General features: G+C 50.1%; 1 protein-coding gene across 3 annotated transcripts in view; it reads left to right on the forward strand.

Annotated features, from left to right (window-relative positions):
• Positions 1-10,686, forward strand: part of AIFM1 (apoptosis inducing factor mitochondria associated 1) — a 32,117-nt gene extending 21,431 nt beyond the window's left edge. The window contains exons 8-16 of one of the 3 annotated variants that reach the window (XM_069464401.1): positions 706-782; positions 1,674-1,782; positions 2,579-2,686; positions 3,035-3,123; positions 3,583-3,723; positions 5,396-5,538; positions 7,992-8,116; positions 9,633-9,829; positions 10,168-10,686. In XM_069464401.1, the coding sequence (XP_069320502.1) occupies positions 706-782; positions 1,674-1,782; positions 2,579-2,686; positions 3,035-3,123; positions 3,583-3,723; positions 5,396-5,538; positions 7,992-8,116; positions 9,633-9,829; positions 10,168-10,239 (1,061 nt within the window). In that variant the 3' untranslated portion in view covers positions 10,240-10,686. The remainder of the gene's footprint in view (positions 1-705; positions 783-1,673; positions 1,783-2,578; positions 2,687-3,034; positions 3,124-3,582; positions 3,724-5,395; positions 5,539-7,991; positions 8,117-9,632; positions 9,830-10,167) is intronic. The other 2 variants (XM_069464400.1, XM_069464402.1) reach the window with 2 other exon arrangements.
• The last annotated feature ends 16,459 nt before the right edge of the window (positions 10,687-27,145 follow it).

The following is a 27,145-nucleotide window of genomic DNA, read 5'->3' on the forward strand; positions in this document are numbered from 1 at the left end:
CATTTCTGGAGATGGCTTTCTTCCCTGGTACAGCTCATTCAAGTTTTAGAGTCCAGCCTTCTCTTTAGAAGGCATTACTACTTTGTCTTAAGAAAACTGAAACCCAGACTCTCCAAAGTGGGTGTCTCCTCTCAGTGTGAACCCTGGCTAAGTCTGGGCATCCTGGATCACCAGCCCTTCTGGATTATCCTTGCTGTTCCTCCCAGTAAAGGCTTGAAGAAGTTGCCCTTTATTTGTCTCCATGCTTAGCGTTCGTCCTGTGCCCTGTGCCCTGAAAGTGATATAGCGTGGCTATATATACTTGTGGCTTCATTGCCAGTTCCAATCAGAAATCAAGAGAGGAGACTGAAGGAGTTGATTAAACCCATGTAACTATGCTCACTGGTGAATCCTCATGAGAAACTAGAAGAGAACATGGAAGCCAAAAGTGAGACCTATTGGCCAGCTAGGGGGAGGGTGGGCCTCTAGAAGGAGAGACTCTCAAATCTTGCTTCTCAAAGGAAATTGATAAAAAAAAAAAAAAAAAGCCTGCTGTGAAGTGAGGTGAAGGAAAACAAAGCCATGTATCCTGTTATTGCTGCCGTGGCACCAGCAGGGAGCACACACACTCCACAGCCTCAGTGAAGAAAGCTCCACCTTTGGGGGGGGGTGTTTGGGCTTGCTCCTGCTTTTTGGGCTAAAGGGTTTTCCTCCTCTTATTTCTAGGAGGCACTCCAAGAAGTCTGTCTGCCATTGATAGGGCTGGAGCAGAGGTGAAGAGCAGAACAACACTTTTCAGAAAGGTAATTGTCTGCTTTAGTGTTTTCTTTGTGTTGTTCTTGAAGAGGTAGTATAATCTTGTGGTCCCCAAGTACCCACCTGGGAATTGGGAGATCCAAGTTCTATTTATGGCTCTTCTTCAGACTCGTTATCTGGCCTTGAGCAAGTCACTTCCTCTCCCTGCACCTCAAATACCTCACTCAAGGGTTTTAAACTCCTGGGAGAAAAATACATGTAGTATTTTTATTGCTTGCTATAATTCCTTTTGATTGCCCTTCCATAGTTGTTTTTTCCTGATGCATTTGATTCATTGGAACCCCTTATAGCCTCTTGGCATTTTTCATTGCAAGTGCTGTGTGGAGACTTTGGGGAGAGAAGTGTACCTAGGTAAAAAGGAAGAGGGGTATTTTGCTTCTTAACACTGTGCTTTGCTTATAAAAACTGCTGTAATTCTCCAGCCACTCTTAGGATATTTGATAAGATTCATACTATCCTTTAAGTTTTTAATAGAACAAGCTATATCCACCTCAGCACTCTTGACGTTGGGGACTGGATAATTGTCGTGGGGGCTGTCCGGTGCATTGTAGGATGTTAGTGGTATCCCTGGCCTGTACCCGCTAGATGCTACCTCCCTGCCCTGAAAACCAAAAATGTCTCCAGATACTGCCCAATGTTCTGGGGAAGACAGGGCAAAACTGCCACCAGTTGCGAGCCACTGTTGATAGAAGGAATGTTACTGTGAAGAAAGAAATTTGCGTTAATAACATAAGAAGCTATAATTGAGCCACTTTCTACAAGGAGAAGATGTTCTGTGCAAATTACTGTTGTCAAAGATTTAGAGGAGAGTATTTCCTGGTATTATTATCCTGTGCCCCTTTGGGAAATAAATGGACTAAACTGGTGTGATCCTGCAGATTGGAGACTTTAGAGCCTTGGAGAAGATTTCACGGGAAGTCAAGTCGATTACGATTATTGGTGGGGGCTTCCTTGGTAGCGAACTGGCCTGTGCTCTTGGCAGAAAAGGTGAGTATTGGGGAGTGACCTTAATTTGCTTTCTCTGGTCTTATATCACATGTTTTCCAGTACACTCTCATGAATTACAGAGTTGTGTTTGCCAGGAGGAGTAGAAAGAGTTTGATTAAGGTTTATATAGTGAAAAGCTAAGCACTGAGATTACTTCTGGTGAAGGATCCCTTGGTGACCGAAAAGCTGTCTCTGAGCAACTTAATAGCAATGCCTTTCTTTCCTTTCCTCTAGCCTTTATGCCAGGACTCCTTAGAAAACAAATATTAAGGAAAGTGAGTTATTAAGATGATAAGGACAGTGCAGGCTACAGAACTGTATGTATCTTTGAACTGCTGCTTCCTATAAAAAGCCAAAAACTTCCTTTCGGGCACATGGTGGTTCCCAGCTTGACAGATCTGTGAGTTCCAGTTCGAATGTTTCACAGCAACCAGTTTTCTTAATGTTATTCTTCAGCTATGTGAAATCAGGGCATCTTCTCAGGAGGGTGCTTCCTATGCAGAGGTTGCAAAGCACTTTTGTAAGCCTGAGGTGACTGCATGGGTGGAAGTGCGCTGAGTTTGTGGTCTGTAGCTTAATCTGGGGACAGCAGTTGTGGCACCTGTTGTATTTGCCTTCTGAATGAACTCGAGCCCCAAGGCCCTCATGTGCCAGTACGCCACAAGTAGGAGCTCCGGCCCGGACTGGGCTCTGCCCTACATTTAGTAAGGGCTGCCTGCCGCTCCTTTACTTCTCTTCCTACCTTCCTAGGATTGGCTTTGGTTTCCTGCCGTAACTACCTATTGCTTCTTCCCAGCTCAAGCCTTGGACACAGAAGTGATTCAACTCTTCCCTGAGAAAGGAAATATGGGAAAGATCCTCCCTGAATACCTCAGCAACTGGACGATGGAAAAAGTCAGACGAGGTAGAGAAACTTTTTCCACATGCTGCCACTCTGTTTCCTTTGAGTGTGGCCTAAGGTAAAGTTAGCTTCTCTGGGAACCCCCTTGACATTAGCCCTGTCACCTGGCAGATGAAATAATTCCACCATTCTCCACTCAGCCAGCTTCATCTGGGTATTCTGAATCTGACGCACCAAATTTCTAAAAGTGCTGAAAATGAACCATGGGTGTAGGTTCTTGCGGCTCTTGACAGCTGCTTGCATGCTGATGACTATTGGTTTGACAGTGGGGGGACCTCTAGTCAGCTTCCCTACTTCCCTTGAAGTTAATTGACTCACAGGCTCAGCCTCAGATCTTGTTTGCCTTTACAGAGGGGGTTAAGGTGATGCCCAATGCCATTGTGCAATCAGTTGGAGTCAGCGGTGGCAAGTTACTCATCAAGCTAAAAGACGGCAGGAAGGTAAGGAGGAGAAAGGCAGGCTGCCAAGAGACTTTCCAGCTCTCCCCTCCCCTTTCCTCATTCTTACTCCTCCATTCTACGCCAGTAGATTAGTTTTCTTGGCAGCCACCATTAACCTGTCATAATTTTCTGCATTAACCGTCCTTCCATTAAAACAGACTAATAAGAGCCAGGGTAGGTACCTGTGAACCACTTTCCCATAGCCCCTTCCTGTCTGGATCACAGATTTTGGAGTCTTTGCTAGGGTGACAGATTCCTGGTCAGATGATATGGGGGGTGTGTGTGTGGGAAGGGGTCAAAGAGGCTTATGAAATAGAACTTAAGATTTATTTACCAGAGGTAAGTTAAACCATGATTTTTTTGAAGCCCCTGATTCTTAATGGTATGATGGCCATTTGTTCTGTCCGTAGGTATAAGTGGAACTGTGGTGATAGACTGGATTATTTCTTTTTGCCTTAGGTAGAAACTGACCACATCGTGGCAGCTGTGGGCCTGGAGCCCAATGTTGAGTTGGCCAAGACTGGTGGGCTGGAAATAGACTCAGATTTTGGTGGCTTCCGGGTAAATGCAGAGCTACAAGCACGCTCTAACATCTGGGTGGTAAGTGTGCTACAGCATGACCGGGCACAATTCATTGTCCCCAGCTTGTGAACAAGCCTGCCCCGTGGTGTGCTAAAGCTCATTGATAGCTTAACCAAATAGGGTCAAAGTGTTTGGAGGCCGAGCAGGTAGAGAATAGAAACTTGTGAACTGCTTGGTTTAGACCAGGTCTAGCCTCATCTGCAAGCTAGTGGAAGATGAAGTGAACAGTGTGCATGCCTGCAGGAGTAACACTTTTCCAGTTCTACTTGTTGGCAGCAGCCAGCCATTGGCACAACCCCTGGTGGGCACGTGCACAGCCTTCAGATGGATTTGCTGTTCTCTTTGCTCAAGCATGAGTCCAGGGGATGGAGGGTGAAGCAGTTTTATAACATGTTCCCTAGAAAGGAAAATTACTCTGTTTTCATTTTCCTTGAGTACTATTTTTAGCTGTTTTAAAAAAATCTATTATGATACAAATAAGAGTATCGTGTGTAGGAACCATGAGGTAATTTCCCCATTGCCAGTTACAAGTGTATTGTGTTTGATTATGGACTCTGCAACTAAGGGCACAGGAGGAGCCTTTGGAGGGATTTTTTTCTTTCCCCCTGCAAAGCTACCTTTTATTTTTAAGATAGCATGTACTATAATTTTTAACCTGTTACAAAAGTAATATGTGTTCAGTGTAGAAGATACAGACAAGGAGAAAGGAGGAAAATCACCTGCAGCAGACCATTAATATTTTTGGTGTATTTCCTTCCCTTTGTATTCTTGCCTGTTAGGTTTTTTTGTTTGTTTTTACACAGTCATGGCAAGGATACTATATATAAACATTTGTATTCTGCTCTTTTTAACTTAACATCATAAATGTAAGCATTTTCCATGTTGCTTCAGACTCTGTAAACAGTCTAATGACTATATAGTATTCCATTAAGTGGATTGCATAGTTTATTTTGTCATTGCTTACTTGTTGGATTTTTAGGTTGCTTTGTGGGGGGGGCAGTCTGAATAGCCACAAAGATGAACAAAGGGTTAGAGAGCTCAAATACCACATCCTTCATGAAGCTGGCCCTGTTCACCCCCAGCTGGGGGTTCTCTCCCTCTGCTTGAAATGCTTAGCTCATTTAATCTGTACCTCTCATGTGGCTCATTACTTGTTTACATTGCACTGTAGTTATGAGCAACGCTGCGTCTTCCTATACTGGGTCGTATGCTCCTCGTAGGCAAGGTCCATGTCAGTTCTGTCTCAGCTGCCTGAACAGCATAATGCTTTTATATATGATAAGTACTCCATAAATATTTGTTAAATGAATGAACACTAAATGACAGAAAGAAATCTTATCTTGGGAAAGATTTCTAGGTGAGAGGGAGTCATATCTAAAAACCGATTTTCACATATAGAAAAGAGTATTCTGCAAGTCGTGGTTATTAAATATCCTGTCTGCTAAGGACAGAACAAGAAGAAATAGGTATAAGTAAACTGGAGCATAGAAGATTTAGGTTAGCTTTGTGGAAGCAGAATAGTTGTTAAAAAATGGAATCTCAACTGGTTTTGATAGTTTAGGTAGGATTCTGGCCTGTAGATGAAAAACACTAGTTGCCATTGTAAGGGTTCTTTGAGCCCCAGAAGTTTGTATTTTGTCTTTAACTTGCTTTTTTATCATGTATTCATGTTGTGTATTTGTTTCCAAAGGCAGGAGATGCCGCATGCTTCTATGACATAAAGTTGGGGAGGAGGCGGGTAGAGCACCACGATCACGCTGTTGTGAGCGGAAGATTGGCTGGAGAAAATATGACCGGAGCTGCTAAGCCATACTGGCATCAGTCAATGTTCTGGTAATAGTGGTGTGCCGTGGGGACTCAGTAGGCTGGAACGCAGTATCACTAGGACCGTCACACAGAGTTATGGTTTGGTTTTGTTGTGGACCAGTTAGCTTCATACAGAGGGGGAACAATTCCATCTTATGTTCACACATTCTACCCCTAAGTAGCCATCTGATAAAAATGTTCTGTTTGGGGCCAGGCATGGTGGCTCATGCCTGTAATCCCAGCACTTTGGGAAGCCAAGATAGGAGGATCACTTGAGGCCAGGAGTTCGAGACCAGCCTGGGCAACATAGCAAGACCCTGTTTCTACAAAAAAAAAAATTAAAAATTAGCCAGGCATGGTGGTACACACCTGTAGTCCCAGCTACTTGGGAAGCTGAGGCAGGAGATGCCTTAAGGCCAGGAATTTGAGGTTACAGTGAGTTATGATTGTGCCTCTGCACTCCAGTCTGGGCAACAGAGCAAAACCCTGTCTCACATAAAATAAAAGTGTTCTGTTTGACATAAGTTAGACCAGGTAAATGAATGGAGATGGCACCATCACTTCTGGCAAAATAGAGTTTGAACTATAGTAGGTGGTACAAAAGTATACTCTGAGGTATAGACAGCAGTATATATTAATTTGTTCTTTGCTAGTAACCCTAATAAACCCCAACATGCTAGAAAAAAAAGGCAGCCTATTCATATGTAACCCTTATGATCAGCAATGCAAAGTTAGGCATACATAGGCAGTTCTTTGGATAAAGGAAGGTTAGCAGTGGCCATTCCTGAGTGTCAGGGCTGGCCCTATTTGACACACATTCATCTTGTGATTTGAAAGATGAAGTACATAAAAACTTCAAGGTTTCAGAAGCCTCTAAGTGGTTTCTGTTGGAGATATTCTCACCTGGTGGAATTACATTTTAAGACAGTTGCACACAGTTTTATGAGTGGGCTGCAGAAAAATAACAGAGGGCGAAGCGCAGTGGTTCACACCTCTAATCCAAAAAGCTGAGGCAGGAGGACTGCTTGAGGCCAGGAGTTTGAGACCAGCTAACATAGTGAAACCCCATCTCTACAAAAAAAAAAATTTTTTTTTTTTTTGAGACAGAGTCTCACTCTGTTGCTCAGGCTAGAGTGCCATGGCATCAGCCCAGCTCACACCAACCTCAAACCCCCGAGCTTAAGCAATCCTTCTGCCTCAGCCTCCCAAGTAGCTGGGACTACAGGCATGTACCACCATGCCTGGTTAATTTTTTTCTACATATATTTTTAGCTGTCCAGATCATTTCTTTCTTTCTTTCTTTTTTTGGTAGAAACAGGGTCTTGCTCTTGCTCAAGCTGGTCTCGAACTCCTGACCTCGAGCGATCCTCCTGCCTCCCAGAGTGCTAGGATTACAGGCGTGAGCCACTGCGCCCGGCAAAATTTTTAAAAATTAGCTGGATGTGGTGGTATATACCTGTAGTCCCAGCTACTCAGGAGGTTGAGGCAAGAGGATGGCATGAGCCCAGGAGTTTGAGGTTGCTGTGACCTATGATGATGCCACGGCACTCCAGCCTGGGCCACATAGCGAGACTCTGTCTCTAAAATAAATAAATCAATAATGAATGAATGAATACATACATACATACATAATACATACCTAACTAACTGACAGATTTCAGGGTCAACACATGTAAGATAGTGCAGTTAGGGAAAAATAGTCCATAATTGTATAATTATCAGTGAGAGCCTAGAACAGATTCCAAGGAGTCATTGCAGACTATTCCCTGATGGCACCAGTCCAGTGAGCTACTGCAGCCAAAAAGATAACAAAATGTAGAACGCCAGAAACAAAACAGCTAGGGTATCCTAGATTATTACAAAAAAGCATGGTAATGATGTGTCTATGCCTCAAATGTTCTGTGAAGTTCCTAGCATATTAAGAAAGGTGTAATGATGATAGGGAAAGTTTCCAAGAAGAGCAGTTAAAACAAAATGACCAAGTGAATGAAGGTGCCTCTTTATGGAGAGCATTCCAGTCTCAAGAAATGAAGGCCAAGGGGAAATACTGTAGGTCAGTGAAACCATAAAACATCTCAAATTCTGAATTCCAAAGTATGGAACACTCTTTAAATCTTCAAAAAGGCAGCTTTAAGATGAGTTAAAGGAAGATAGTGAATAGCGAAAGTGGGAAACCTGTCACTTCCCAAATGTGGCATGGGATAAAAGCATGAATAAATTTAAGAAAGTTTAGATCCTTGTATGGATATGGGATATGGAGAATAGCTTCTTCAGGACAAATAACAGCTGTTTGGGTTAATCCTGCTTGCTCATAATTGTCCCCAGATGGTCTAGCAGTGACAGATCAGTTTGGCATTTCTCTTGTTACACATACTAAGTTCTTTGGGTGGCATGAGAGTGCAGTGTCATGGAGAATATGTGCTACCGTGTCATTCCTTACTGTCCCTTGACAGAACACCCTCTTCTTTTTCCTTCCTTAGGAGTGATTTGGGTCCTGATGTTGGCTATGAAGCTATTGGTCTTGTGGACAGTAGTTTGCCCACAGTCGGTGTTTTTGCAAAAGCAACTGCACAAGACAACCCCAAATCTGCCACGGAGCAGTCAGGTAAGGAAACCCAACCACTTCTCTTGGAAGAGTGTTGAGAAGCAGTGGTCCAAATCCTCCTGAACAAGGGGTTTCTGTACTAACCAGAGGGAGCTGTTAGTGAAAGCTTCCCTTCATGTTGTGCTTTAAAAGAGACCAAACCCCAAGTCCTCCCTCTTTAGTGGTCTGAGATCTGGCAAAATCAGGTATCCTGATCAAAGCATAGACTCAAATATTATGGGTATCCATCCTAGACAGTGGACAGTGGCTGGCTCAACAACTCTGTTGTTTAGTTCATCTCTCGTGGATAGGGAGGCCTATGTGATGAAGAAAACAAGAAAACTGGAACTTTTTAGGTTTGGGTTTTGTGTTTTTCTTTCTTCTTTTTTTGTTTGTTTTTGCTTCATGCTAATCTCAAGAACCAGACCTGAGAATCTTAACTTAGGACCTGCTATCCTCCATGTGCCTGGGCAGTGGAGAACTGGGCCGAGTATTTCTTCAGCTGCCTCTAATTCCATTCGTCAGATCTTAATGCCAGGTTTTCTTTAGATGGGAGGCATCTCTCTTGGAATGGACTTCTCTCCCACACACGTCTCTTTCATTAACTCCGAGGCCTTATTCTATGACCTTGGCTCAAGTTATTTAACCTCTGTGTCCTTTTGCCAGAGGTATTTCAAGGGCAAGTTGCTCTTTAAGAAGGAGAAAACAAGACATTATATGGATATGTAGGTCCTTTTTCTGTATAATTTGGGCATATTCCATACTTCTTAATTCTGACCTCTCCTGATAAGTGGATTCAGGACACTGCTCTGTCCACTGGGCAGTATTATTTGAAGGCTGGTGGTGGTTCTCAGAAGGCAAGGCACACCCTTCCCATGCTGCCTTTCCTCTCCTCCTCCTCCTCCTCCTCCTCCTCTAGGAGGGAACACGTCCACTATGGTTTTTCCATGTGGAAGTGCCTTCTGCTTTGACTAGTGTCTCTCTAGGAGCACTGTCCAATAGAACTTTCTGCTATGATGGAAATGTTCTCTCTCTAGTCTGTCCAGTACATTAGCCACTAGCCACCTGCATCTATTGAGTGCTTGAAATGTGGTGAGTACAAATAAGGAACTGAATTTTACATTTTACTTAATTTGAAATAATGTTCATTTAAATAGCTCTATGTAGCTAGTGGCTACTGTACTGGGCCATGGAAGCTCTAGAATGTTTCTCAGAGGACAAGATCAAGTCTTCTGCAGTTTGAAGAAATTCAGATACCAGGAAACATCCATAGCATAAATTCAAATGAGATAGTAAGGGAGGGAAGTTTGGGGTCAGACTCATCCAGTGTCAGAACCTGTCAAGGAAGAACTTTGCTTGGTTTTGTCAGTGCAGAGGGGCTGGAGAGAGCCAGGGCTTACTGAGGGAGCATAGAAAAACAAATCATCTAGAAGCAGCTTGAAGCAGGTCTTGAAAGACACTTGCCTTCTAGAATTTCCTAAGCTCATAACTGAAGTTTTGATTTTGTATGTTTGTTTGTTTTGGGGGCTGGCCACAGGGACTGGTATCCGGTCAGAGAGTGAGACAGAATCCGAGGCCTCAGAAATTGCTATTCCTCCCAGCACTCCTGCAGTTCCACAGGCCCCTGTCCAAGGGGATGACTATGGCAAAGGTGTCATCTTCTACCTCAGGGACAAAGTGGTCGTGGGGATTGTGCTATGGAACATCTTTAACAGAATGCCAATAGCAAGGAAGGTAGGTACTTGTCAGAACTCTTAGAGGGAGATGGAAAGTGTGGGTAGGAAAATGCTCCTGTGACTTCATCAGGTACCCTGAGATGCATTCTCCATCCAGGTCAGATTGTGCCTGAGCAGAACAAAGGTATAGCCTTGGCTCAGGAACATTCTTTTTCACTTAGGACTTGGCTGGGTGGCCTGGGAGTTGGCAAGCTGCTTGTTTTGGCTTAGTAGAAAGCCGTTCCCACAACTCCCTCCCAGTGTGATGCAGAGACTGGCCCAGACAGCCCCATTGTGCGAGCCTGGCCTGAGGGCACATGGAGTGAGTTAGGGTCCTATTGTTACTCTCTCCCTCAGATCATTAAGGACGGTGAGCAACATGAAGATCTCAATGAAGTAGCCAAACTATTCAATATTCACGAAGACTGAAGCCCCACCGTGGAATAGGCAAGCATGTCACCGTCCCTGATAGCTGGCTGGATGGGTAAAGGAGCATTTTTTATTCGGCAAACTGTGTGAATGAGTGTAAATGATCAAGTCCTTTGCGAATATTTTCAACCATGTAGGTAAATTCTTAATGTTCACATCGTGAAATAAAATCTGATTCTTCTAAATTAAATTCTGTTCTCTTTCAAAGGGGGCGGATGGGTGAAGGAGAAAAGCTGTGCATATTAGAGAGCAAGCAAATTGTAGCAGCTACCAAGAAAATGGTTTTTCTCAGCCACGTATTCCCTACTCCACACACCAAACTCATTTCCTGAGGAGTAAACTCCTCTCACCCCTCCAGACCTCTCTGCATGCACCTGCTGTGGTCTCTGCCCACAACGCTTGACTCCTCTCCTCTGCTCTTGGGAAGGTCACTATCTTTCTGGAGACCTTCCTGACCCTTCCAAGCCTGATCCTTGTTTCCGTGTCTCCCTGCTAGCCCATGGCTTCCTGGAAGCAGGAGTCATGGCATGAAGCTCTTGCTTATGGTTATATCTCCAGAGTTTAGCACTGGGTCTGGCTCATAGTAGGTGCCTAATAAATCACTGCTGAATGAATGAACAAATAAACATACAGGATAGACTCAGTTTTACCTGGAATAACTGCTGTCCCAGAACTGAATTCTGCAGGGGACAGAATGATGTTAACTGCAAATAGAGGAGTTCAGAGACAGGATGCTTTGCAGCTAAATCTGGAGCCATCTCCTTGAGGGATCGTGATCTCTTGACTCCTCTGCCTGTTGTCCCCCATACTATAAATCTGCCCTCTCTTAACTCCTTTTCTCTAAAATATGCTTATAGGCATACCTCCCTCTACAGATGATTTCTTAGGAACACAATTCAGGGTTTCATAAGTCAACTTATTTTTGGCATTTTAAATTACTTTTAAAAAATCAAATCTTATTTCAGTTTAGAGGAAATTTTTACTACTTTCAGAAGTCCCATTATGAATCTTTCTGTATGTAAAGACAAAATTATTACCAGTCTGGATTTTTTTTAAATACTGGGCTTGATTAAAGGGAGTTGCAGCTTCAGCCAAATCCCTTGTGAACACTAGGAGAACAGGCCAAATCTCCACTGTAAGAATTAGAGGTACTAGAACAGGTTCTTACTATACAGATAAAGGTTTAGTGGAATATGATCTGCTGCATGACATATCCAAATCCATATGTAGATCCTCTTAGCACATCCAGGGCATAAAAAAAATATGCAGAAAACTCTAGTATCCTGTGAGATAGAAGCTATTATACAGCAATAATTGCTGCTTACAAAGATGGGGGTAGCATATTCTGTGATCCTAAAATGTTTAAAAAATCATTTTTAAAAGACCAAATTGTGATTTGTCTTGTTTTAGTGTTATGTGCAATTTAGTCTAGCTCTTTGACAGTGATTATCCTTGTATGGTGTGTCATTATAATTCAGTTAATTAAAATTAAATGATCTGTTCATCTAATCAGTGTTCATTGAGTGCCTACTGTGAGCCAGGTAGATGCCAGAATAGGAGGATGGATAAAACACGGCCACTGCTTTTAAGGACCTCCTGGTGTCGCTGAGGAATGCAGACACGTGGGTGCAGAAGTATAATACAATGAGCTATGTCCATAGAAGGACACACAAAGTACCGTGGACATGCCAAGAATGGGGAGATCAACCAGGGCAGCCATTCTTAGTCAACTATTGCTGCTAGGTCACTGCCCAGAGCACCACTTGGTCCATGTTCCCTCCCTAAGAATGTACAGTGACTCCCTGTCACCAACCACATTAAGTCCAAAGTCTTCTGCTGCAGTCTATGATCGCAGCCCACTCTGCCTGTCTAGTCCCCTTTCCTGTGACTTTTAATGCATACACATCTGGTTTATTGCCACTTTTAAACTTGTGTTCATGCTCTTCATATCTGGAACGCCATCCCCCGTCCCTTTTACCTATCCAAATCCTGCTTAATTGGCTGGGCGTGGTGGCTCACACCTGTAATCCTCGCACTCTGGGAGGCCGAGACCGGAGGATTGCTCGAGGTCAGGAGTTCAAGACCAGCCTGAACAAGAGCGAGACCCCGTCTCTACTAAAAAAAAAAAAAAAAAATAGAAATGATCTGGACAGCTAAAAATATATATAAAAAAAAATTAGCCGGGCATGGTGGCACATGCCTGTAGTCCCAGCTACTCGGGAGGCTGAGGCAGAAGGATCGCTTGAGCCCAGGAGTTTGAGGTTGCTGTGAGCTAGGCTGACACCATGGCACTCTAGCCCTGACAACAGAGCGACATTCTGTCTCTAAAAAAAATAAAAATAAGTAAATAAATAAACAAATCCTGCTTAATCTTTCAAGGTCCAGATCAAGTCCTTTCTTGGTGGCGTGGTACCAGTAAGACTAGTGCCCCTGCACGAATTCTCATCTCTGAACTCCAATTGAACTTACCACTTTTGAATATAATTGTTCTTTAAGTCATTTAAAAGGGACTGTAAGTTATCCTAGAGCAGAGACCATGTTTTTGTCCTCAGGATAGGAACCACATGCCACACCCCAAGAAACCCTGATGAAGTGCTGAACAAGCCATTGGTTGATTGGTCGGATGATGCTAGGTAACAGGGCTGACTGTAAAAATGAGCCTCTGTCTTTTAGCCTCTGATCTCCACAATTCAAATTGTTTATGAGAGGACGTTCAGACCCTCATCACCCACTGCCACAACTTGCCACTTAACCCAGGACGCATTTAATCTGCCCAAGCCCCCAAGGATCATGGGGTCTGATTTCTGACTCCACAGATGAGTAGTGCCAGTTGAGGTTTGGCCCTTGGTAGCTGGTCTGTGATTAGCTGGGCCACACCACAGCGCAGTACGGGGCTAGTCACGCCCTGGGCAGAAGAGTCAGGCTTTGCCTAAGTAGCAAGTGTCTGGAGCCCACCCACTTGACTTCAGCCCCACTCTCCTTTGCCATTTTACAAATGACATCAGATGGTCCTTGGCACCACTTAGTGATGGTCCTAGCCTTTGCCTGGCTACCTATAAGGCATAGAAGGAGATGTCCCAGTATTTTAAAGCTGGAGAAATAGAACTGAGGGAAGAAAATTTGATTGCAAAGGGGTTAGATTAAGCCTCAGTAACGGATGAGGTCAACATTTGTGATTTTTTTTTGTTCTAATCAACAGGGCCTGTTTTGGAGACAAGAGGCTTAAAACAGAAAGGGGTGGGGGTGGGGATCCACAGTGACCAACTGCAGGCTGCTTCCTTGAAGGAAAATCAGCAGCTTCTCAAGAGACCCATTTATACAAAGGAACTCTCCCCTCCCTTCCACGACTACCCCTTCCCTTTCCCGCTCCTCTCAAGTTTGGCTGCTGTGATATCCCGTCTGTACGTCCTTCCCTGACTCCACCTAAAGCTGGGTACCCCTGCTGCCCTGGAGATTGTTGGGACTCAATCCCAGTGCCTTGCTTTCTGGGCAGAGGGGAAGTCCTGCTGGGCCCAGAGGTGAAGTAGGACTGCCTCTGGCCTCTTTCCCATCTTATCAGGGAATTTCTGGCGGGCACAGACACACGTACACAAAACCACACACAGATACACACAGCCCAAGCCAGTGATGACGTTCCCCTGCCTGGCTGGTTCTACAAATGGGTGTGACTAGGTCAGAGTACAGGGAGGGTCTAAATAGTTAGATACTGGACTGCCAAGCCCTTGTTGGAAACCAGGGATCACCTCAAAATGAACATTTGGAGAAAGAAAAGCAGCCCCTGATATCCTGAAGCTGGCCTGGTACTGTTGGCAAGGCCTTGGTGTGGCTACCAACTGGCCTAGCACTCACAGCTAGGTCTGGGTGTTCGGCTGAACATAGATTCACAGGACATCAGCATCATGCAAGGCCACTCTGTCACCATGGTGAGTTGTGACAAAAACAAGACTACTCCATAATCACGTGAACATGGACAAAACCATGGACATTGCCCAAACGTCTAAAATAACCAAACACCCCCCATCCTGGCTAGTCTGAGTGACTACTCTTTCTTACCAATATCAGCTTTTGCCTTGCTGTAGTCCTTGCTCCTATTAGATAAGATTTATTTAATAAGATACCCAATCCAATCATAGAATTACCACTGCTTTCTGGCAGTATCCAATCCAGAGCAAAGCCTGGCTTCCTTAAGCCCTCCCCCAAATCCCCCAACCTAACTAAAATCCTATAACAAGTCCTTTCTAGAACCCTCTTCCTGAGACACCCCGTGGTTCCCCACAGGATACCTTCTCCTTTATTGCAATAAGCAATAAACCCAACTTGTTCAATCACAAAAGTGTTCCTGGTGGTCTCTGGCTGGAGGGCATTGACAATTTGGACAAAATAAACCCATATCTCTTCTCTCCCATTACCAGGCAGAGACAACAGTGAATGTTACCTAATCCTGTCTGTACCTTCCTGTAGACCTTACCTTGTCCCAGTGGGGCTTCTGAGGTCTGTGTCTCAGTTGGGGAAGGCCCAGGAGTTGTTTCATGTCGGCAGACAGAGGTACCCAGCTTCCCAGGCAGGTTCCCACCTAGAATGTCTTGGCATTTGCAGTGCAACACAGAAATGTTTCTCAGGGAGCACCTAACATGGGTGTTGAATTTATAAATACATACACACTTGGCTTCAAAGTCACCCCCACACAACTTGAACTGGTCCACTACCAAGTTCCAGGAGAAAGGGTCACAGTGACCTCTCAAATAATCAGTTTGATTTAATTCAGGGGTCCAGGGCAGATCAAGGCTCCGGGCACTCCCCATTTGTGCCCTTGGTGGCACAAGCCATTCCAAGTCCCACCTGAAGCAAACCTGCGTGCTCACCTGTTCATTGGAACAGGAAGTTCCATAAAGGGACCTCAGCTTCCAGGTGAACTCCCCAGGCAGTTCACCTGAGGAGGGAAGGGGATCCCCAGAGGCCCTCCCTTCCACATGCTCCCTGGATGAGGTGGCTAATTACAAAAGAATACCTTAGTGAGAGCTTTACCCAATGTTGCGCACATGCAGCTCCCTCCTGGGCATTCCCTGTGCGCCCCAGAATGGCACAGGTGGCCGGGCTGGACAGAAGCTTGGAGGTCTCCACGGGGACTCTTGCTCTCCACTTCCCTCCCAGGGGTCCCACCGAATCCTTCCCCGGGAGCCCAGAGCCGCCCTAGTTCGCCTGAAGGGACAGGAGGAAGGGGGAGGAGGCGGGAGCAGGAAAGAAGGGATCGAGAGGAAGTTTCAAGGGGTGTGCCGGGGAGCAGGGAGGGTTCTCATTCTCATGAGTCAGCGGATCGGGCCCAGTGTGACTTCACTGCTTCCCGAGAAGAGGCGCCCGGGGCAGGAGGCCGCTCAGAGTGCAGCAGCAGGAGTGGGAGGTCGGAGCACCGGCTGCCTGCGCCACGCAGGGACAGGGCTCGGAGCTGGGGCGGCGAGGGGAGGCAGCACGCCAGCCGGCGGGGCTCGGGGCAGAGGAGCAGACCTCTCCTCCTCCTCCCCCCAGGACGCCAGTTCCCGCCGCCGCGGACGCCGCGCGCTTCCGCCTGTAGGTGGCGCTGTAGAGGCGCCCTGGCGCCGCGCTAGCGGGGCGAGGGCGCTGAGCCCACGGGAATCCGGGGTTTGGAAGGCGCGCGAGCGGAGAAAGTGGGTGGCCCAAGGAAAGGCGAGACGGGTCGCCGCAGGCCCCGCTGCCCCTTGGGCAGGTCCCCGCACTCGAGAGAAGGCCGCGCTCCCACCCGAGTGGCGGGAGAGCGGTCCTGCCGCGCGAACGCCCCGGGCCGGAGGCGGGCTCGCGCGCGCTTCTTCCAAGTCCCTCGGGCCGCCCCCCAGGCTCCGCAGAGCTCGGGCGGCTCTTCACTTCTGCAAAAGGATTGCGGTTTCGGGGCGGTCTTTGCTCTCCTGGGATGGCTCTCCTGACCCGGGGGCAGTAGAATGGAAACTTTGAGTCGCGTCTCGGGCGTCGGCGGTGGGTTTCCCTGAACAGCGGACTCTCTAGCTCGGCTCCTTTGAGACCGAGAATGCATCTCCAGCACGGGGATACAGACTGTGGCCACGGCTCGGCCTAGATGAGGGCTAGAGGCCCAGCTTGAGTCATGGTTAGGGGTTCTGCGCTCGTCAATCCAGTCTTCTGCGGCTATGTAAGAAAAAAAGTTAAGAGGCTCATCTGAGGCTCAAACCTGCAACCTTGGTCTTTGTAGCTAGAGCTTTGTGTCCTAACTCCTTGCAGGCCCTGAGCTCTAAAAGACATGATGCTGCGTTGGACCTCCTCATGGTGGTTCATGGTTACGTGGTGGTTTAGTTAACATATCGAGAATATCAGGGCACAAAAATAACCTGTGGCCAGACACCTTTGAGCTGGGAGGGGGAGTTTTGGGGGGCTCCAACCTCACCATTTCTAGAGGCTAGAGTGGCCTTTTCTGTGATACGATTTTACATATAAAATATATGCAAAGAGCGTATCCCCCTTTTCTGTGCCAAAAAATAAAAGCTGCACCCTGCACGAGCGCTCTGGGTGCCTCTTCTCCCCTGTTGGTCCATCCAGCTGTCCTGCTGTCAGGGTGTCTAATGCCATCTGAGAAAGTTATCTAAAGATTTTCCATAAAGAAGAAGGGGGGGAAACCCAAAGGATCCTAAACGTTCCCAGGTTTCACTGTGTGCCAGGAGAAATACCGTCTGTCTCCTGCCCAGACCTCAGAGCCCGGGCCTCCTTCCTGCAGGGCGGTGTCCAGCTATTCCTGGAAACCCCCTCCTTTCTACCAGCCCCCTCCCCAAGGTGTCTCCTCCCAAAACACGACTGAGGAAAAGGATCAAACTGGCACAGCTTAACGTCCCCCCACCCCCTTTCTGTCCCCCATCTGACCCGTAGTCGTCAGCCTGCACCCTCCCTTGATGCCTTCACGGTGGCTTCTTCTCCCAGAGCAGGGCCTGAGCTGTGAGCTCTACCTCCAGCCTGGCCCTGTGCCCCACTAGGTGACCCGGAGAGGATCTGATATACTAATTTGTGTTAATGTGATAATGGGCGCTAATGGGGTCACGTGCTAACCACAGCCGAGTTCTAGCCTAGCGTCACTGCCTCAGCCCAAGTCCAGGCTGCAGGGATGGGAATTTCAGGCTGACTAATCTCCACAGCCGGCTGGAGGGGGCGGGGTAGTGGGAGGAACCGAAGCCCCGGGACCATCCCAGGGTGCTGGTGGTGCCTTTGAGCTGCTGCTGCCTCGGTTTCAGTTTCATCCTTGGCTGACATGTTCCTCCAACGAGTGGAATTGCTTTGGTTTCCCTCCAGCCCCTCTCCCCTCCCCTGCTAGCCTCCCTCTGTCGGCCCTTCACTTTGTGAGGGGAGAGATGGGAAGATAATTTGGCAGCGATGAGGAAAAAATGTACACGTAGACACCCTCAGACTCACAGGCTCATACTGCCTTGCAGACACACACATGCACACACCCTCCACAGACGCACTCGCACGCACGAGGGGACCCGACACATCCAAGACTCAAGCCCCCTCAACACACACACACACACACACACACCCAACACACACACACACACACACACACACACAACCCCGACCACAGTTACACCCTCAGTCACATCTGTTTGACTCACACAGACACACACATAGGCAGGCAAGGCCCAGAGACCATCTCACACACAGACCCACACGCGCGCGCACACACACACACTCTCACATACACAGGCCAGCAGCAGCAGCCGAGTTGGATGGCTTCCTCAAAAGAGGGCTGGAAAGTTCGTTTGCTGCCAGCAAAGGGGCCTAGACATTCCGTGAAATGACTCATACTGCACCTTTATAGACATTAAATGTATTTTTCTGCATTCGACAACAACAACAACCACCCTCCAGCCCTGACATGGGGGCAGGGTGGGGAAACTGAGGAGTGGCTGCATTCCCATCGGGCCTGTGCTATGCCTCTGCTGTGGCAAAACCCCCTGGTCCATCTGCACAGGGCTGCGGGAAGATTAGCGCAGGCCAGGGCCTCCCCAGCTTCACTCTGAGGACACATTAGAGGTCAAAGAGGTGACGCAAGAGAGGCATGGGGCCAGAAGACGTTGCTGGCTGAGGGGTTAACTCTGGCTTTGCTGGACAAGGGCCCCAAACCCCTGGATGCTACACTGCCTCTGATCTGCACCCAAGGCATGTGCCTACCTCTCTGCCCTTGTCCCAGGGTCTATTGTGGGCTAAGCCTTGGCTCCAAGATAGAGGCTAGGGACCAGTGGGATTAGAGACTTCAGGGGGTTTGCCCTCATTTGCTGACCTCTGACGGAGCCACTTCCTTATTTATTTATTTATTTATTTTTTCAAATGAACCACAGGCTTGAGTCCCTCTCCCTCCCCTATCCCCCCAAATCTTCCACCATCCCGGAGGGCCCACCTGAAGGGCTCTGAATCTGTTTCCCAAACACCAGGCCCACTCCTCAGCTGTGCCTGCAATGGACAGCCCCTCCCCGCAGCCACCGCCCAGGGTTGACATGGTGAGCACACGCTCAGGGCTGGCAGCACCTCCTGTGTCAGCCGGCAGTCATCTGCCTCCAGGCAGACCCCCTGAGCTGCTTCCAGCTTGCCACGAAGTGAAAGCCAGCAGTCTTCTGAAGTTTCATAGTGGCTCTCGTGGTGCCAGAGCCTGTCTCATCAAGGCCCTGGAGGGGAAATGCATAACTCTCCTTTTTAATGATTGTATACCGCGCCAAGTGGGCTGGGGGGACCAAGTGGCTTTCCAAGATCCCCAGTCAGGCATACTCCCCGGCCAAGGAAAGTGGCTGGCCAGATGAAAGTCATGATCTGGGAAATGGCTACCAACGCCATCCTCCCATCTGCATGCCTGTGCCTTAGCCCGAGTACACCCGAACCCCCAGTACGGCCAAGGCAACAGACCACCATTTGGGAAGGGGAAGGAAAACTTTGGTATAACCTAGCCCAAGGAATTCCACTTTGCAGCTACTCAACAAACTTTTATTTATTTTTATTTTTTATGTTTTAAAGACAAAGTTACACTCTGTCATCCAGACTGGAGTACAGTGGCACCATCATAGCTCACCGCAGCCTCAGACTCCTGGGCTCAAGCGATTCCCCCTTCCTCGGCCTTCCAAAGTGCTAGGATTACAGGTGTGAGCCACTGCTTTTTAGAACAAACACTGCTTATGCTGACCAGCCACAACCTGGACTTCCAAATTTCTGGCTGTCATTTGGATACCTAGGACCTTGTCATATAAACCCAATAGATGCAAACCTGGGGTTACTGATCACAACAGAAGAATGACTACTGGCTTTCTAGAAAGGATTGTAGAGGGCTTCTCAGCTTTATAGGTGAGAAGATTCCTTTTAAACCATAACTTCTCTCCTGGCTTTTGAATATGCTTCTCATTCCAAAAGTCTGATCAATAGGCAACTTTTCTAGCATGTGTCTGTGGTGGCATGTACGGGACCTGGCCACAGAAGCTGCAGTGTTGTGGTGTTTTGTTCTGGCCACAGGTTTGAATGGAACTTGTTGAGGCCAAGGAGCTAAGGAGTTGGGGGAAGAACCAGCCACCTTGTCTCCAAAGAACCTGGGGCTCCGAAAGTTGTCAAGGTTAGTGCTTTGAGTGTGCACGGGAAGAGGTAGTCCCACTCGGGCTGTGGGCAGCCAAGAGGGCCCCCGATCCTGGCAGGACCCGGTTCTGAGGCCTGAGAGCACCAAGTCAAGGTTGGAGAGTGGAGGAAACAGGGCTGGAAGGAGAGAGGCTGAGAGTGCGCTGCTGATGGCGCGCCTGGGCATCCACGGGCAACTCGAGAAGGGGAATTCCTGCCAAGTCAGGGAATGAGCCATTGGCAAAGACAGTGTGGCTGTCGTCAGGAGAGTGGTGATCTCAGCCTGGCTGGCCCCACCTGGCGGGGGCTCACCCAGCGGGTAAGTGGCAGAGCCAGGAGCCAGGTAGGGAAGGGCTGGCAGGCTGGTGGGCAGCAAGGTCATGGGGAAGGGCAGCCAGGAAGGTCATCCAGGTGGCCCATGGCTCCCCAAGGCCAGGTTGGCCCAAGATTTCTGTCAAGGGGGGTGGGGTTTGCTTTGGCTACAACTCCCAGGTCATGGGGCTGTGGTTAGTTACGAGTGAGCAGCTGGGAAGGTGGGAACTTATGGGATTCCCACAAGCCGTGGGCTGCAGGTCACTGGCAGGCATTTAGGCCAGTCACCATGAGCTAGCTGGCAGCGCTGACCTCTCTCCCCACCCTTCCCAAGAGGAAAATGTCTCCTCAAGCTCTGCCTTGGGGCTTCAAACCACACTCACTCTCAGGAAGGATCCACCATTGGTCCTCAGCAGCGCCTGCCCTGGCCCTGTCATACTTCCTCCCGGGAGCTGGGAGGAGAACGAGAAATGAAGATGAAGATGATGGCAAAGACAGCTAGCGTTTATTGAAGGCTTACTAGGCACTAGGCACTGCCATAGACATAGGTTATCACATATAATCCTCACCACAGACTTGTGAGGTCAGTTATTATTGTCCCCAATTTAAAAATAAGGAAAGTGAGGCTCAGAGAGTTTGACTTGCCCAAAGTCACACAGCTGGTAAAAGGTGCAGCTGGAACAGGAACCCAGGTCTGTCTGATGTTAGAGACCACTGAACTCTTAGCAAAATGAGAAAGAATGTGTGCATACATTGCGTGTGTGTGTGTGTGTGTGTGTGTGTCCATTAGTGAATTTTGAGGTGAAGTTAATGGGGGCTTAGGGGCATCTGGGACCTACCACAAATTTGAGAGGGGAGCCTCATGGGCAAGAGGCCAGCAAAGAACTGTGCGTCTCAAGGATCCAGAATCCCCTGGGGAAAGCATGCCCACTTGTAAAAGAAGTGGTCATTTGCTCTTGGTGCTTGTTGCAGGGCTTGGCTATGGGTAGCCAGGAGATCTCAGGGGCCAGTGCCCAGGTCCAGCCACTAGATCTTTCCCTGGAAATTTGTAATCTGCAGCTGCCTTCACTGCCATCATCCTCCACCACTCCTGTTCCCCCATCCTGTACCGGGGATCATTCTCAAGGCTGGGGAAGCAGGAGGATGCTTCTGGCTGAGCCCTTGAACCTCAGGCCCTTTGGCCCCACCCCTCAGAGGGCCCACCTCCCCTGGGGCCCCTTCAGCTTTGCTGCTTTCTGCCAAGGCTGAAGCCTGGCTGGGCCCCTCCCCCAAACCATGTACAGCCCTAAGGAGTGACAATTCTCAGCAGACTCCCTCCCAGTTAGGCTCCTAACTGGAAGCCCAGGTAGGGGCTGGTATGGATGCTGAGGCAGGTCAGAGGGGACAGAGGGGAGACAGAATGGGAGACTGGGGTCCAGGTGAGCGCTTCAAGTAGAGCAGCCTTGCTTTGTACTGGAGAAGGGTGGGCACGAGTTTCCTCCCAGCACTCCAATTCTGGCTGTCTTTGCACCTGCTGTGCCAGCCCCTCTCCCCCCGCCCCTCCCCTGATTCGTATCCTCCCTGTCTTGCCCCACAGGAACCCTAGGCTCCACTTCCCTTAAGATGTCCCCAGAAACTCTTCCGTCACCCAACCGCAGGATGTATTTGGCCCGGGATTCCGCGGTGTTTGGTGTACTGTTCCAGAATCGTATCCTCTGGGCATCTTCTGGCCTCACCCACTGCTCGGCCCGCCCTCCCGCCCCGGCCGCACACCGCAGGCGCTCAATAATGTGGAGCTCAGGGCTGGGCCCAAAGGCGTCAAGCGAGTCTCCACTTGCACGGGCCGGGCGGGGGGCTGGACACAGCTTTCCAGAGTCCCCGCGGAATGGGTTTCTCTGCAGGGCTCCCATTCTCTGTTTGGGGGGGGGGGGCTTCCCACAGGGAAGGGCCTGGACAGAGCTGAGAGTCCCCGGCCCAGCGTGCGACGTGGGCTCTGTGGGAGCCCTGTCCCCGCCATCCCCCGGGCGCGAACGAGCTGCGAGGGGAAGGAGAGGCGGCGCGGGCCCCTGGCACGGCTCTCCCTGCCGTGCTGGCGACCGCGGCGGGCCGGGGGTGGAGGGGCGCTGTTTCCACCGAGATGCCTCCTCCCTCCCTCGCTCCCTCTTCCACCCCGCCCGCCCACGGTCCCTCCCGTCGGTCCCTCCCTCCAGCTCTTCCCTCCCTCCCGCCCAGCCTCCTTCGCGCCCGCCCCAGCCGCCGCCTGCGGGGACGTGTGTCTCTAGTGCAATTTCCCCTTTCGCTCGGTTGTCTCACTGCAGGTCTCCGCCGCTCGCGCCCCCTCCCGGGGCGCCCCCGCCACCCCCTCCCTCCGCCTGGCCCTCCCCCGCGTGCACCCTGAGTCCCTGTGCTCCACCCCGCCCCCCGACTCGTTTTCTCGGGGGCGCCACTGTCTCACCTGGTATTTGCATCTCGCCCTCCAACTTGCCATTGGCGGCGCGACGTGTGGGAGAGCCCTGCGCCTCACCCGCCCGGACCAGCCTGCCCCGGCGCCGAGGTGAGTCACGGGCGCGGGGCGGCAGAGGAAGGCGGGGGAGCGAGGGAGGGGGATGACGGCCCCGGCGGCCGCGGGGACGGACCCGGCGCCGCGCTCAACTTCCACTTCTCCTTTCGCCGGCGCTGAGTTCCCGGCGCCGCTTGCCCAGCCCGGCTTCCAGGGGAGAAGGCGGGCTGGCGGGGCTGGGGACCCGCGACTTGGTCCCCGGATCCGGGAGGGAACCTCGGAGACCGACACTGGCCCGGCAACAGAGCCTGGCCCGCGAGCCACTCGGTCTCAGGTACGTCGATGGCGCCGCTTCTTTGAGCCTTCGGGGACCTCGGAAAGTTTGTTTGAGGGCGGGATAGAGAATGCCGAGGCCCCCGAGTGGGGTTAGGGGCCGGGGAAAGGGTGGGAGAGCCGCGGCGTGACGGTGTCGCTCTTGCTTCACCCACTGCGTGTGTGTTGGGGAACTGCGCTCCTGATCCCGAGGTAGGAGTGGAATGGATCCCCCGAGTGGGGGTGGGGAGCCGGTTTGCCCACTCCCTGGGCAGCCTAGGTCCTATGATAGGGCCGAGCGTGGCAGTGGGCCCCCAAAAGCTCAGTGCCCGAGGGCAGGAGGTTGGGCGGACAGTGGCGAGGCTGCCAGGCTGATTGGGCGGCCCCTAGGACTTCTGGGGCCGGGCGCTTTAGGGACACGAGCACGCAAACCTATGACTTGGAGAATCGGATCGCCAAGATAAAGACCTCTTGGCAGGGGCCAGAGTTTCCGTATGAGGGAGCCACTAGCCTTCCTGCTCCCGCTTTCCCGCTCTCCCGGGTTCTCCCCGCCTCTCTGTTCCCTCCTCTGATGTCACCTAGGGGACTCAGCAGCCGCACAGCGCGGGTGCCCTGACGCCAGCGCCTTGCTTTGGGAGACTTGGGGGACTGCAGAGGCGGTAACCAGTCAATGAATTCCCGACCTCTTCACCGCACCCTAACCCTGCCACCCTTTCCTCACGACTATATGCTTTCCTGACCACAGTCACCTCCTGACCCCTTGGCACTTCGGCTCAGTGAGGTTCTCTCGGTCTGCCCCCACCCCCCAACCACCACACCCCAGGTGAGGGATTTGATGGCTATTTGATTCCTGCCCCTCATCCCTCTGCCCAAGATAGAGGCCTGTCTGGTCCTGCAGCTTCTTCTGGTTAATGTTTGACAGTTCATTGTGGCTAATCATTTTAATTAGCTCTTAAAGTGGGGAGGAACAGTTAACCTTGGACTTCTCGATTTTGGCCTGGTGGGGCCTCAAATGGGAGGAGTACTGGGGAGGTGGGGAGGTAGGAACGGAAGTGAGGTCACCACCCCAGGGCCTGAGCCACCACTGCTCAGCCCCAACAGCTGGTGGGCACGCCCATTGGGGACTCACCCCCTGTGAGCTGACCCCTGCACGGAGTTATAGGTTGGAGTGAGGTAAAGGGAACTTCTTCCCTTTGGGGAGACAGGACACTTCGGCACTGAAAATGCCCAGGGAACACGTGTCCCCAGCAAGAATACCAATCCCTCCTTGCAGTTAGTTACACAGGGTTTTCCTGGTTATAAAGTGTTTCCTCAACCGTTAATTCAGCACACCCAGTGTAGAAGCAGCGTGGAGGGAGTGATCTTGGGTCGAGTGAAGATTCTCAGGGAGGACTTCCTATCCCCACCAGCTGGTATGGGGAAGAGGCTGCCTTGCATGCGGTTGTCTCTGGGGCTGGGTTCAAAGCCTGGGATCACTTGTTGGTGGGGGGACCATGAAGCAGGCTCCACGTTGCCACCCTCACCCAGCCTCTTACTGTGAGCCGAAGGAGTGGCTTGTTTGCAGCTATGTCTGGCATTCCTCCCTTTGCTGCACTCTGTTTGCTCAGTGGTTGCTCAGGAACTGGTGCCCACCCCTGGATGAGCTGGGGGCCCAAAATCCATCCTCCCCTGCCTAGTGCTAAGTGGTGGCACAGTGGCTTCTGTCTCCTCTGTTATATGTTGGGATCTAAAAATGAGGGTACAGTGATCTGTCTGTATGGACCCGATTGATAGCTTGCCCCAAATGCTCCTAATCCTGCAAAATGCAGAGACCCAGCCAGACACAGGCTGAGGGGATTGCCTTCCCAGGGAAACTTCTGCCCCCAAGTTTAGCTTTTGTCCTCTGCACACTGCCTCCACCCCAACTTTCTCATTTTCCCTCCAGTTCTTAGGGCCAGACGGGGTTGAAATCCCAGCTTTATTATTTACTAGCTGTGTGATCCTAGTCAGTTGTTTCAGTTTCCTCATCTGTCAAATGAGACCGACCTCATAAGATTACATGAATACATATAAGCTGCTAACTAGAACAGTGTGTAGCACACAGTAAGTGCGAGCTGGCATTATGATATTGTCTAATGCAGTGCCTAAAACTCAGATTCAACTCAGCAAACATTTGCTGAGAGCCAGTCCCAGTACTGGGCCCCAAAGAAGTGGCAGTAAGGAAAATATTGATGTGAAGAAGACACCACCTGCCTTGCAGGATTGTGTGTACCTTCTTGTGTGGGCTGGAGTGTGGGTGGGGGGATATGTGAGGGGGCCAGTGAGAGGAGATATTGATAATTTAATAAAATTAAATTATAAACAACCATAATTTGAAGCCAGGCTCAAATGCCTGAGCCAGTGTGGGTAGCCAGGCACTCCACACTTGCAGGCTTCTCCTTGTGTGGAAACCCTGGCTAGGTTCTGGTCTCAATGTCCCCCCACTACACACACACCCACACACACACACACACACACACACACACACAGAGTCCTGCCCTGGGATTTGGGTGAATGAGAGGGAAACGGACACTGGTTCCTTCACAGGCTGCAGGTGGCAAGCATGCAGGGTGTCATTTGTTGGGTTTCAGGGCAGGATGGTATTACTTAGGGCCACCCCCAAAGACTCCTATAACCCCCTGGAGCGGCAGGGCTCACACCTGCCATGCCCCCTGCATCTCGCTGGGGTCCCCTTCTCTCCTCAGGCGGGGCTTGACCCCAACCTGGGCTTGGTTATCTCTCCCAGATTTCTCAGCTGCAGAGAGGTTTCTGGCTTCACTGCCAATTGATTCCCTTTGTGGTTCTCAGACTGAAAACTAGTTCTGCAGGGGAGAAAGGAAGTTCACGTGAGGTACCCAGAATCCCATGGGCGCTTTCCTAGGGGTCAGGGGCTTTTCTCATCAACACCAACCTGCCTGTGAATCTCTGGCCGCTGAGCCTCGTGTATCCTGTAATAGCGGTCGCGCTGCTAATGCCCTGTAGCTCGGGCCCCAGCGCCGGTTGCCAAGAAACTGCTGGTCGAGGTGCTTATGAGGGTTCTGACCTCATAGGGGCTGCTGAGTTTCAATTCAGCAGACATTTATTAACACCTACTGTGTGCCCAACCTGTGCTAGGCGCCATGGGGGAGATGAGAGAAGGAGGTGGTGGGGAAAGAGATGACTAAGACACTGAAACAATCAGAGGCGAGGACAAGCAGACAGGCCAGTGGCTGGTCAGGTGCTAATTGTGCTCCTTGGAGCAGAGGCCAGCCCAGCCAGGACTCTGAGGTCAGCAGCGGCTGGAGGAGGGAGGGAAGGCTTTGTGAGGGATGCGGGCTGGAGCTAGACCTTGAAGGGGGGCAGGGGCAGCGAGGGGGAGATTTGGCTCAGCAGAAAGGGGAGAAAAGGCGCCTTTCTCTCTATTCCCTAGCCACGGACTGACCTTGGAAGCTTGGATAATTGTTTGGCAAATGCATGTCACATAAAAGACCAGGTCAGCGAGTGTGGGTGGCTGGTGCAAACCCCGATCTCCACTCCAGGAGATACAAAGTGGCTGGCTCAGTGAGCCCAGCATGCATTGATGAGACAAAGGGGTGGCCAGGCTTCCCTGCCACCCAAGCTGAGGGGATTTCATTTTGAACTCCTCCACCCCCCACAGGCCCAGGGGAGGGGGAAGGAGGGAGGAGAGATAGGGGGCACTGAAGGGACCGGAAAACTGACATGCCACAGGTATTCACAGGGGACATGGGCTGGCTGGGTCCCACTTTTCCCCAGGGTTCTGGAATTTCTCTGGAAACCCAGAGGTTCAGGTGGAGGAGAAAGGTTTTCAGAATTGTTCCCTCCTCGGCCATCTGGGAACTGAAGGATCTAGAGAGTCCCACATGTTTTTGCGCAGACCACCAAGGACTAGCTATATATTTGTTCTGCTGGTTTTGTGTCTCCTGAGGCTGGGCATGGAGGGGATTTGGCCCTTGTTGGGTTTAATTGGATAAAAACACCCTGACATCCTGCCCCCCACACACACACATTCATCATTTTTCCTTTCTCACTGCCCTCTCACCCTTCCCCCAGCACATTTCAACACCAAAAGGACATACCAGAGTGCCCTGACTTCTTGGTTGAGAAATCGTGTTTTAAGGTGGGTTTCTTGGTAAAGAGACCCCAGCCTGCACCCAGGGTGAGGAGGGGGGTCAAGTAGCAAGGAAG

This window comes from Eulemur rufifrons, chromosome 30, assembly GCF_041146395.1.
Source record: "Eulemur rufifrons isolate Redbay chromosome 30, OSU_ERuf_1, whole genome shotgun sequence".
Classification (NCBI taxonomy): domain Eukaryota; kingdom Metazoa; phylum Chordata; class Mammalia; order Primates; family Lemuridae; genus Eulemur; species Eulemur rufifrons.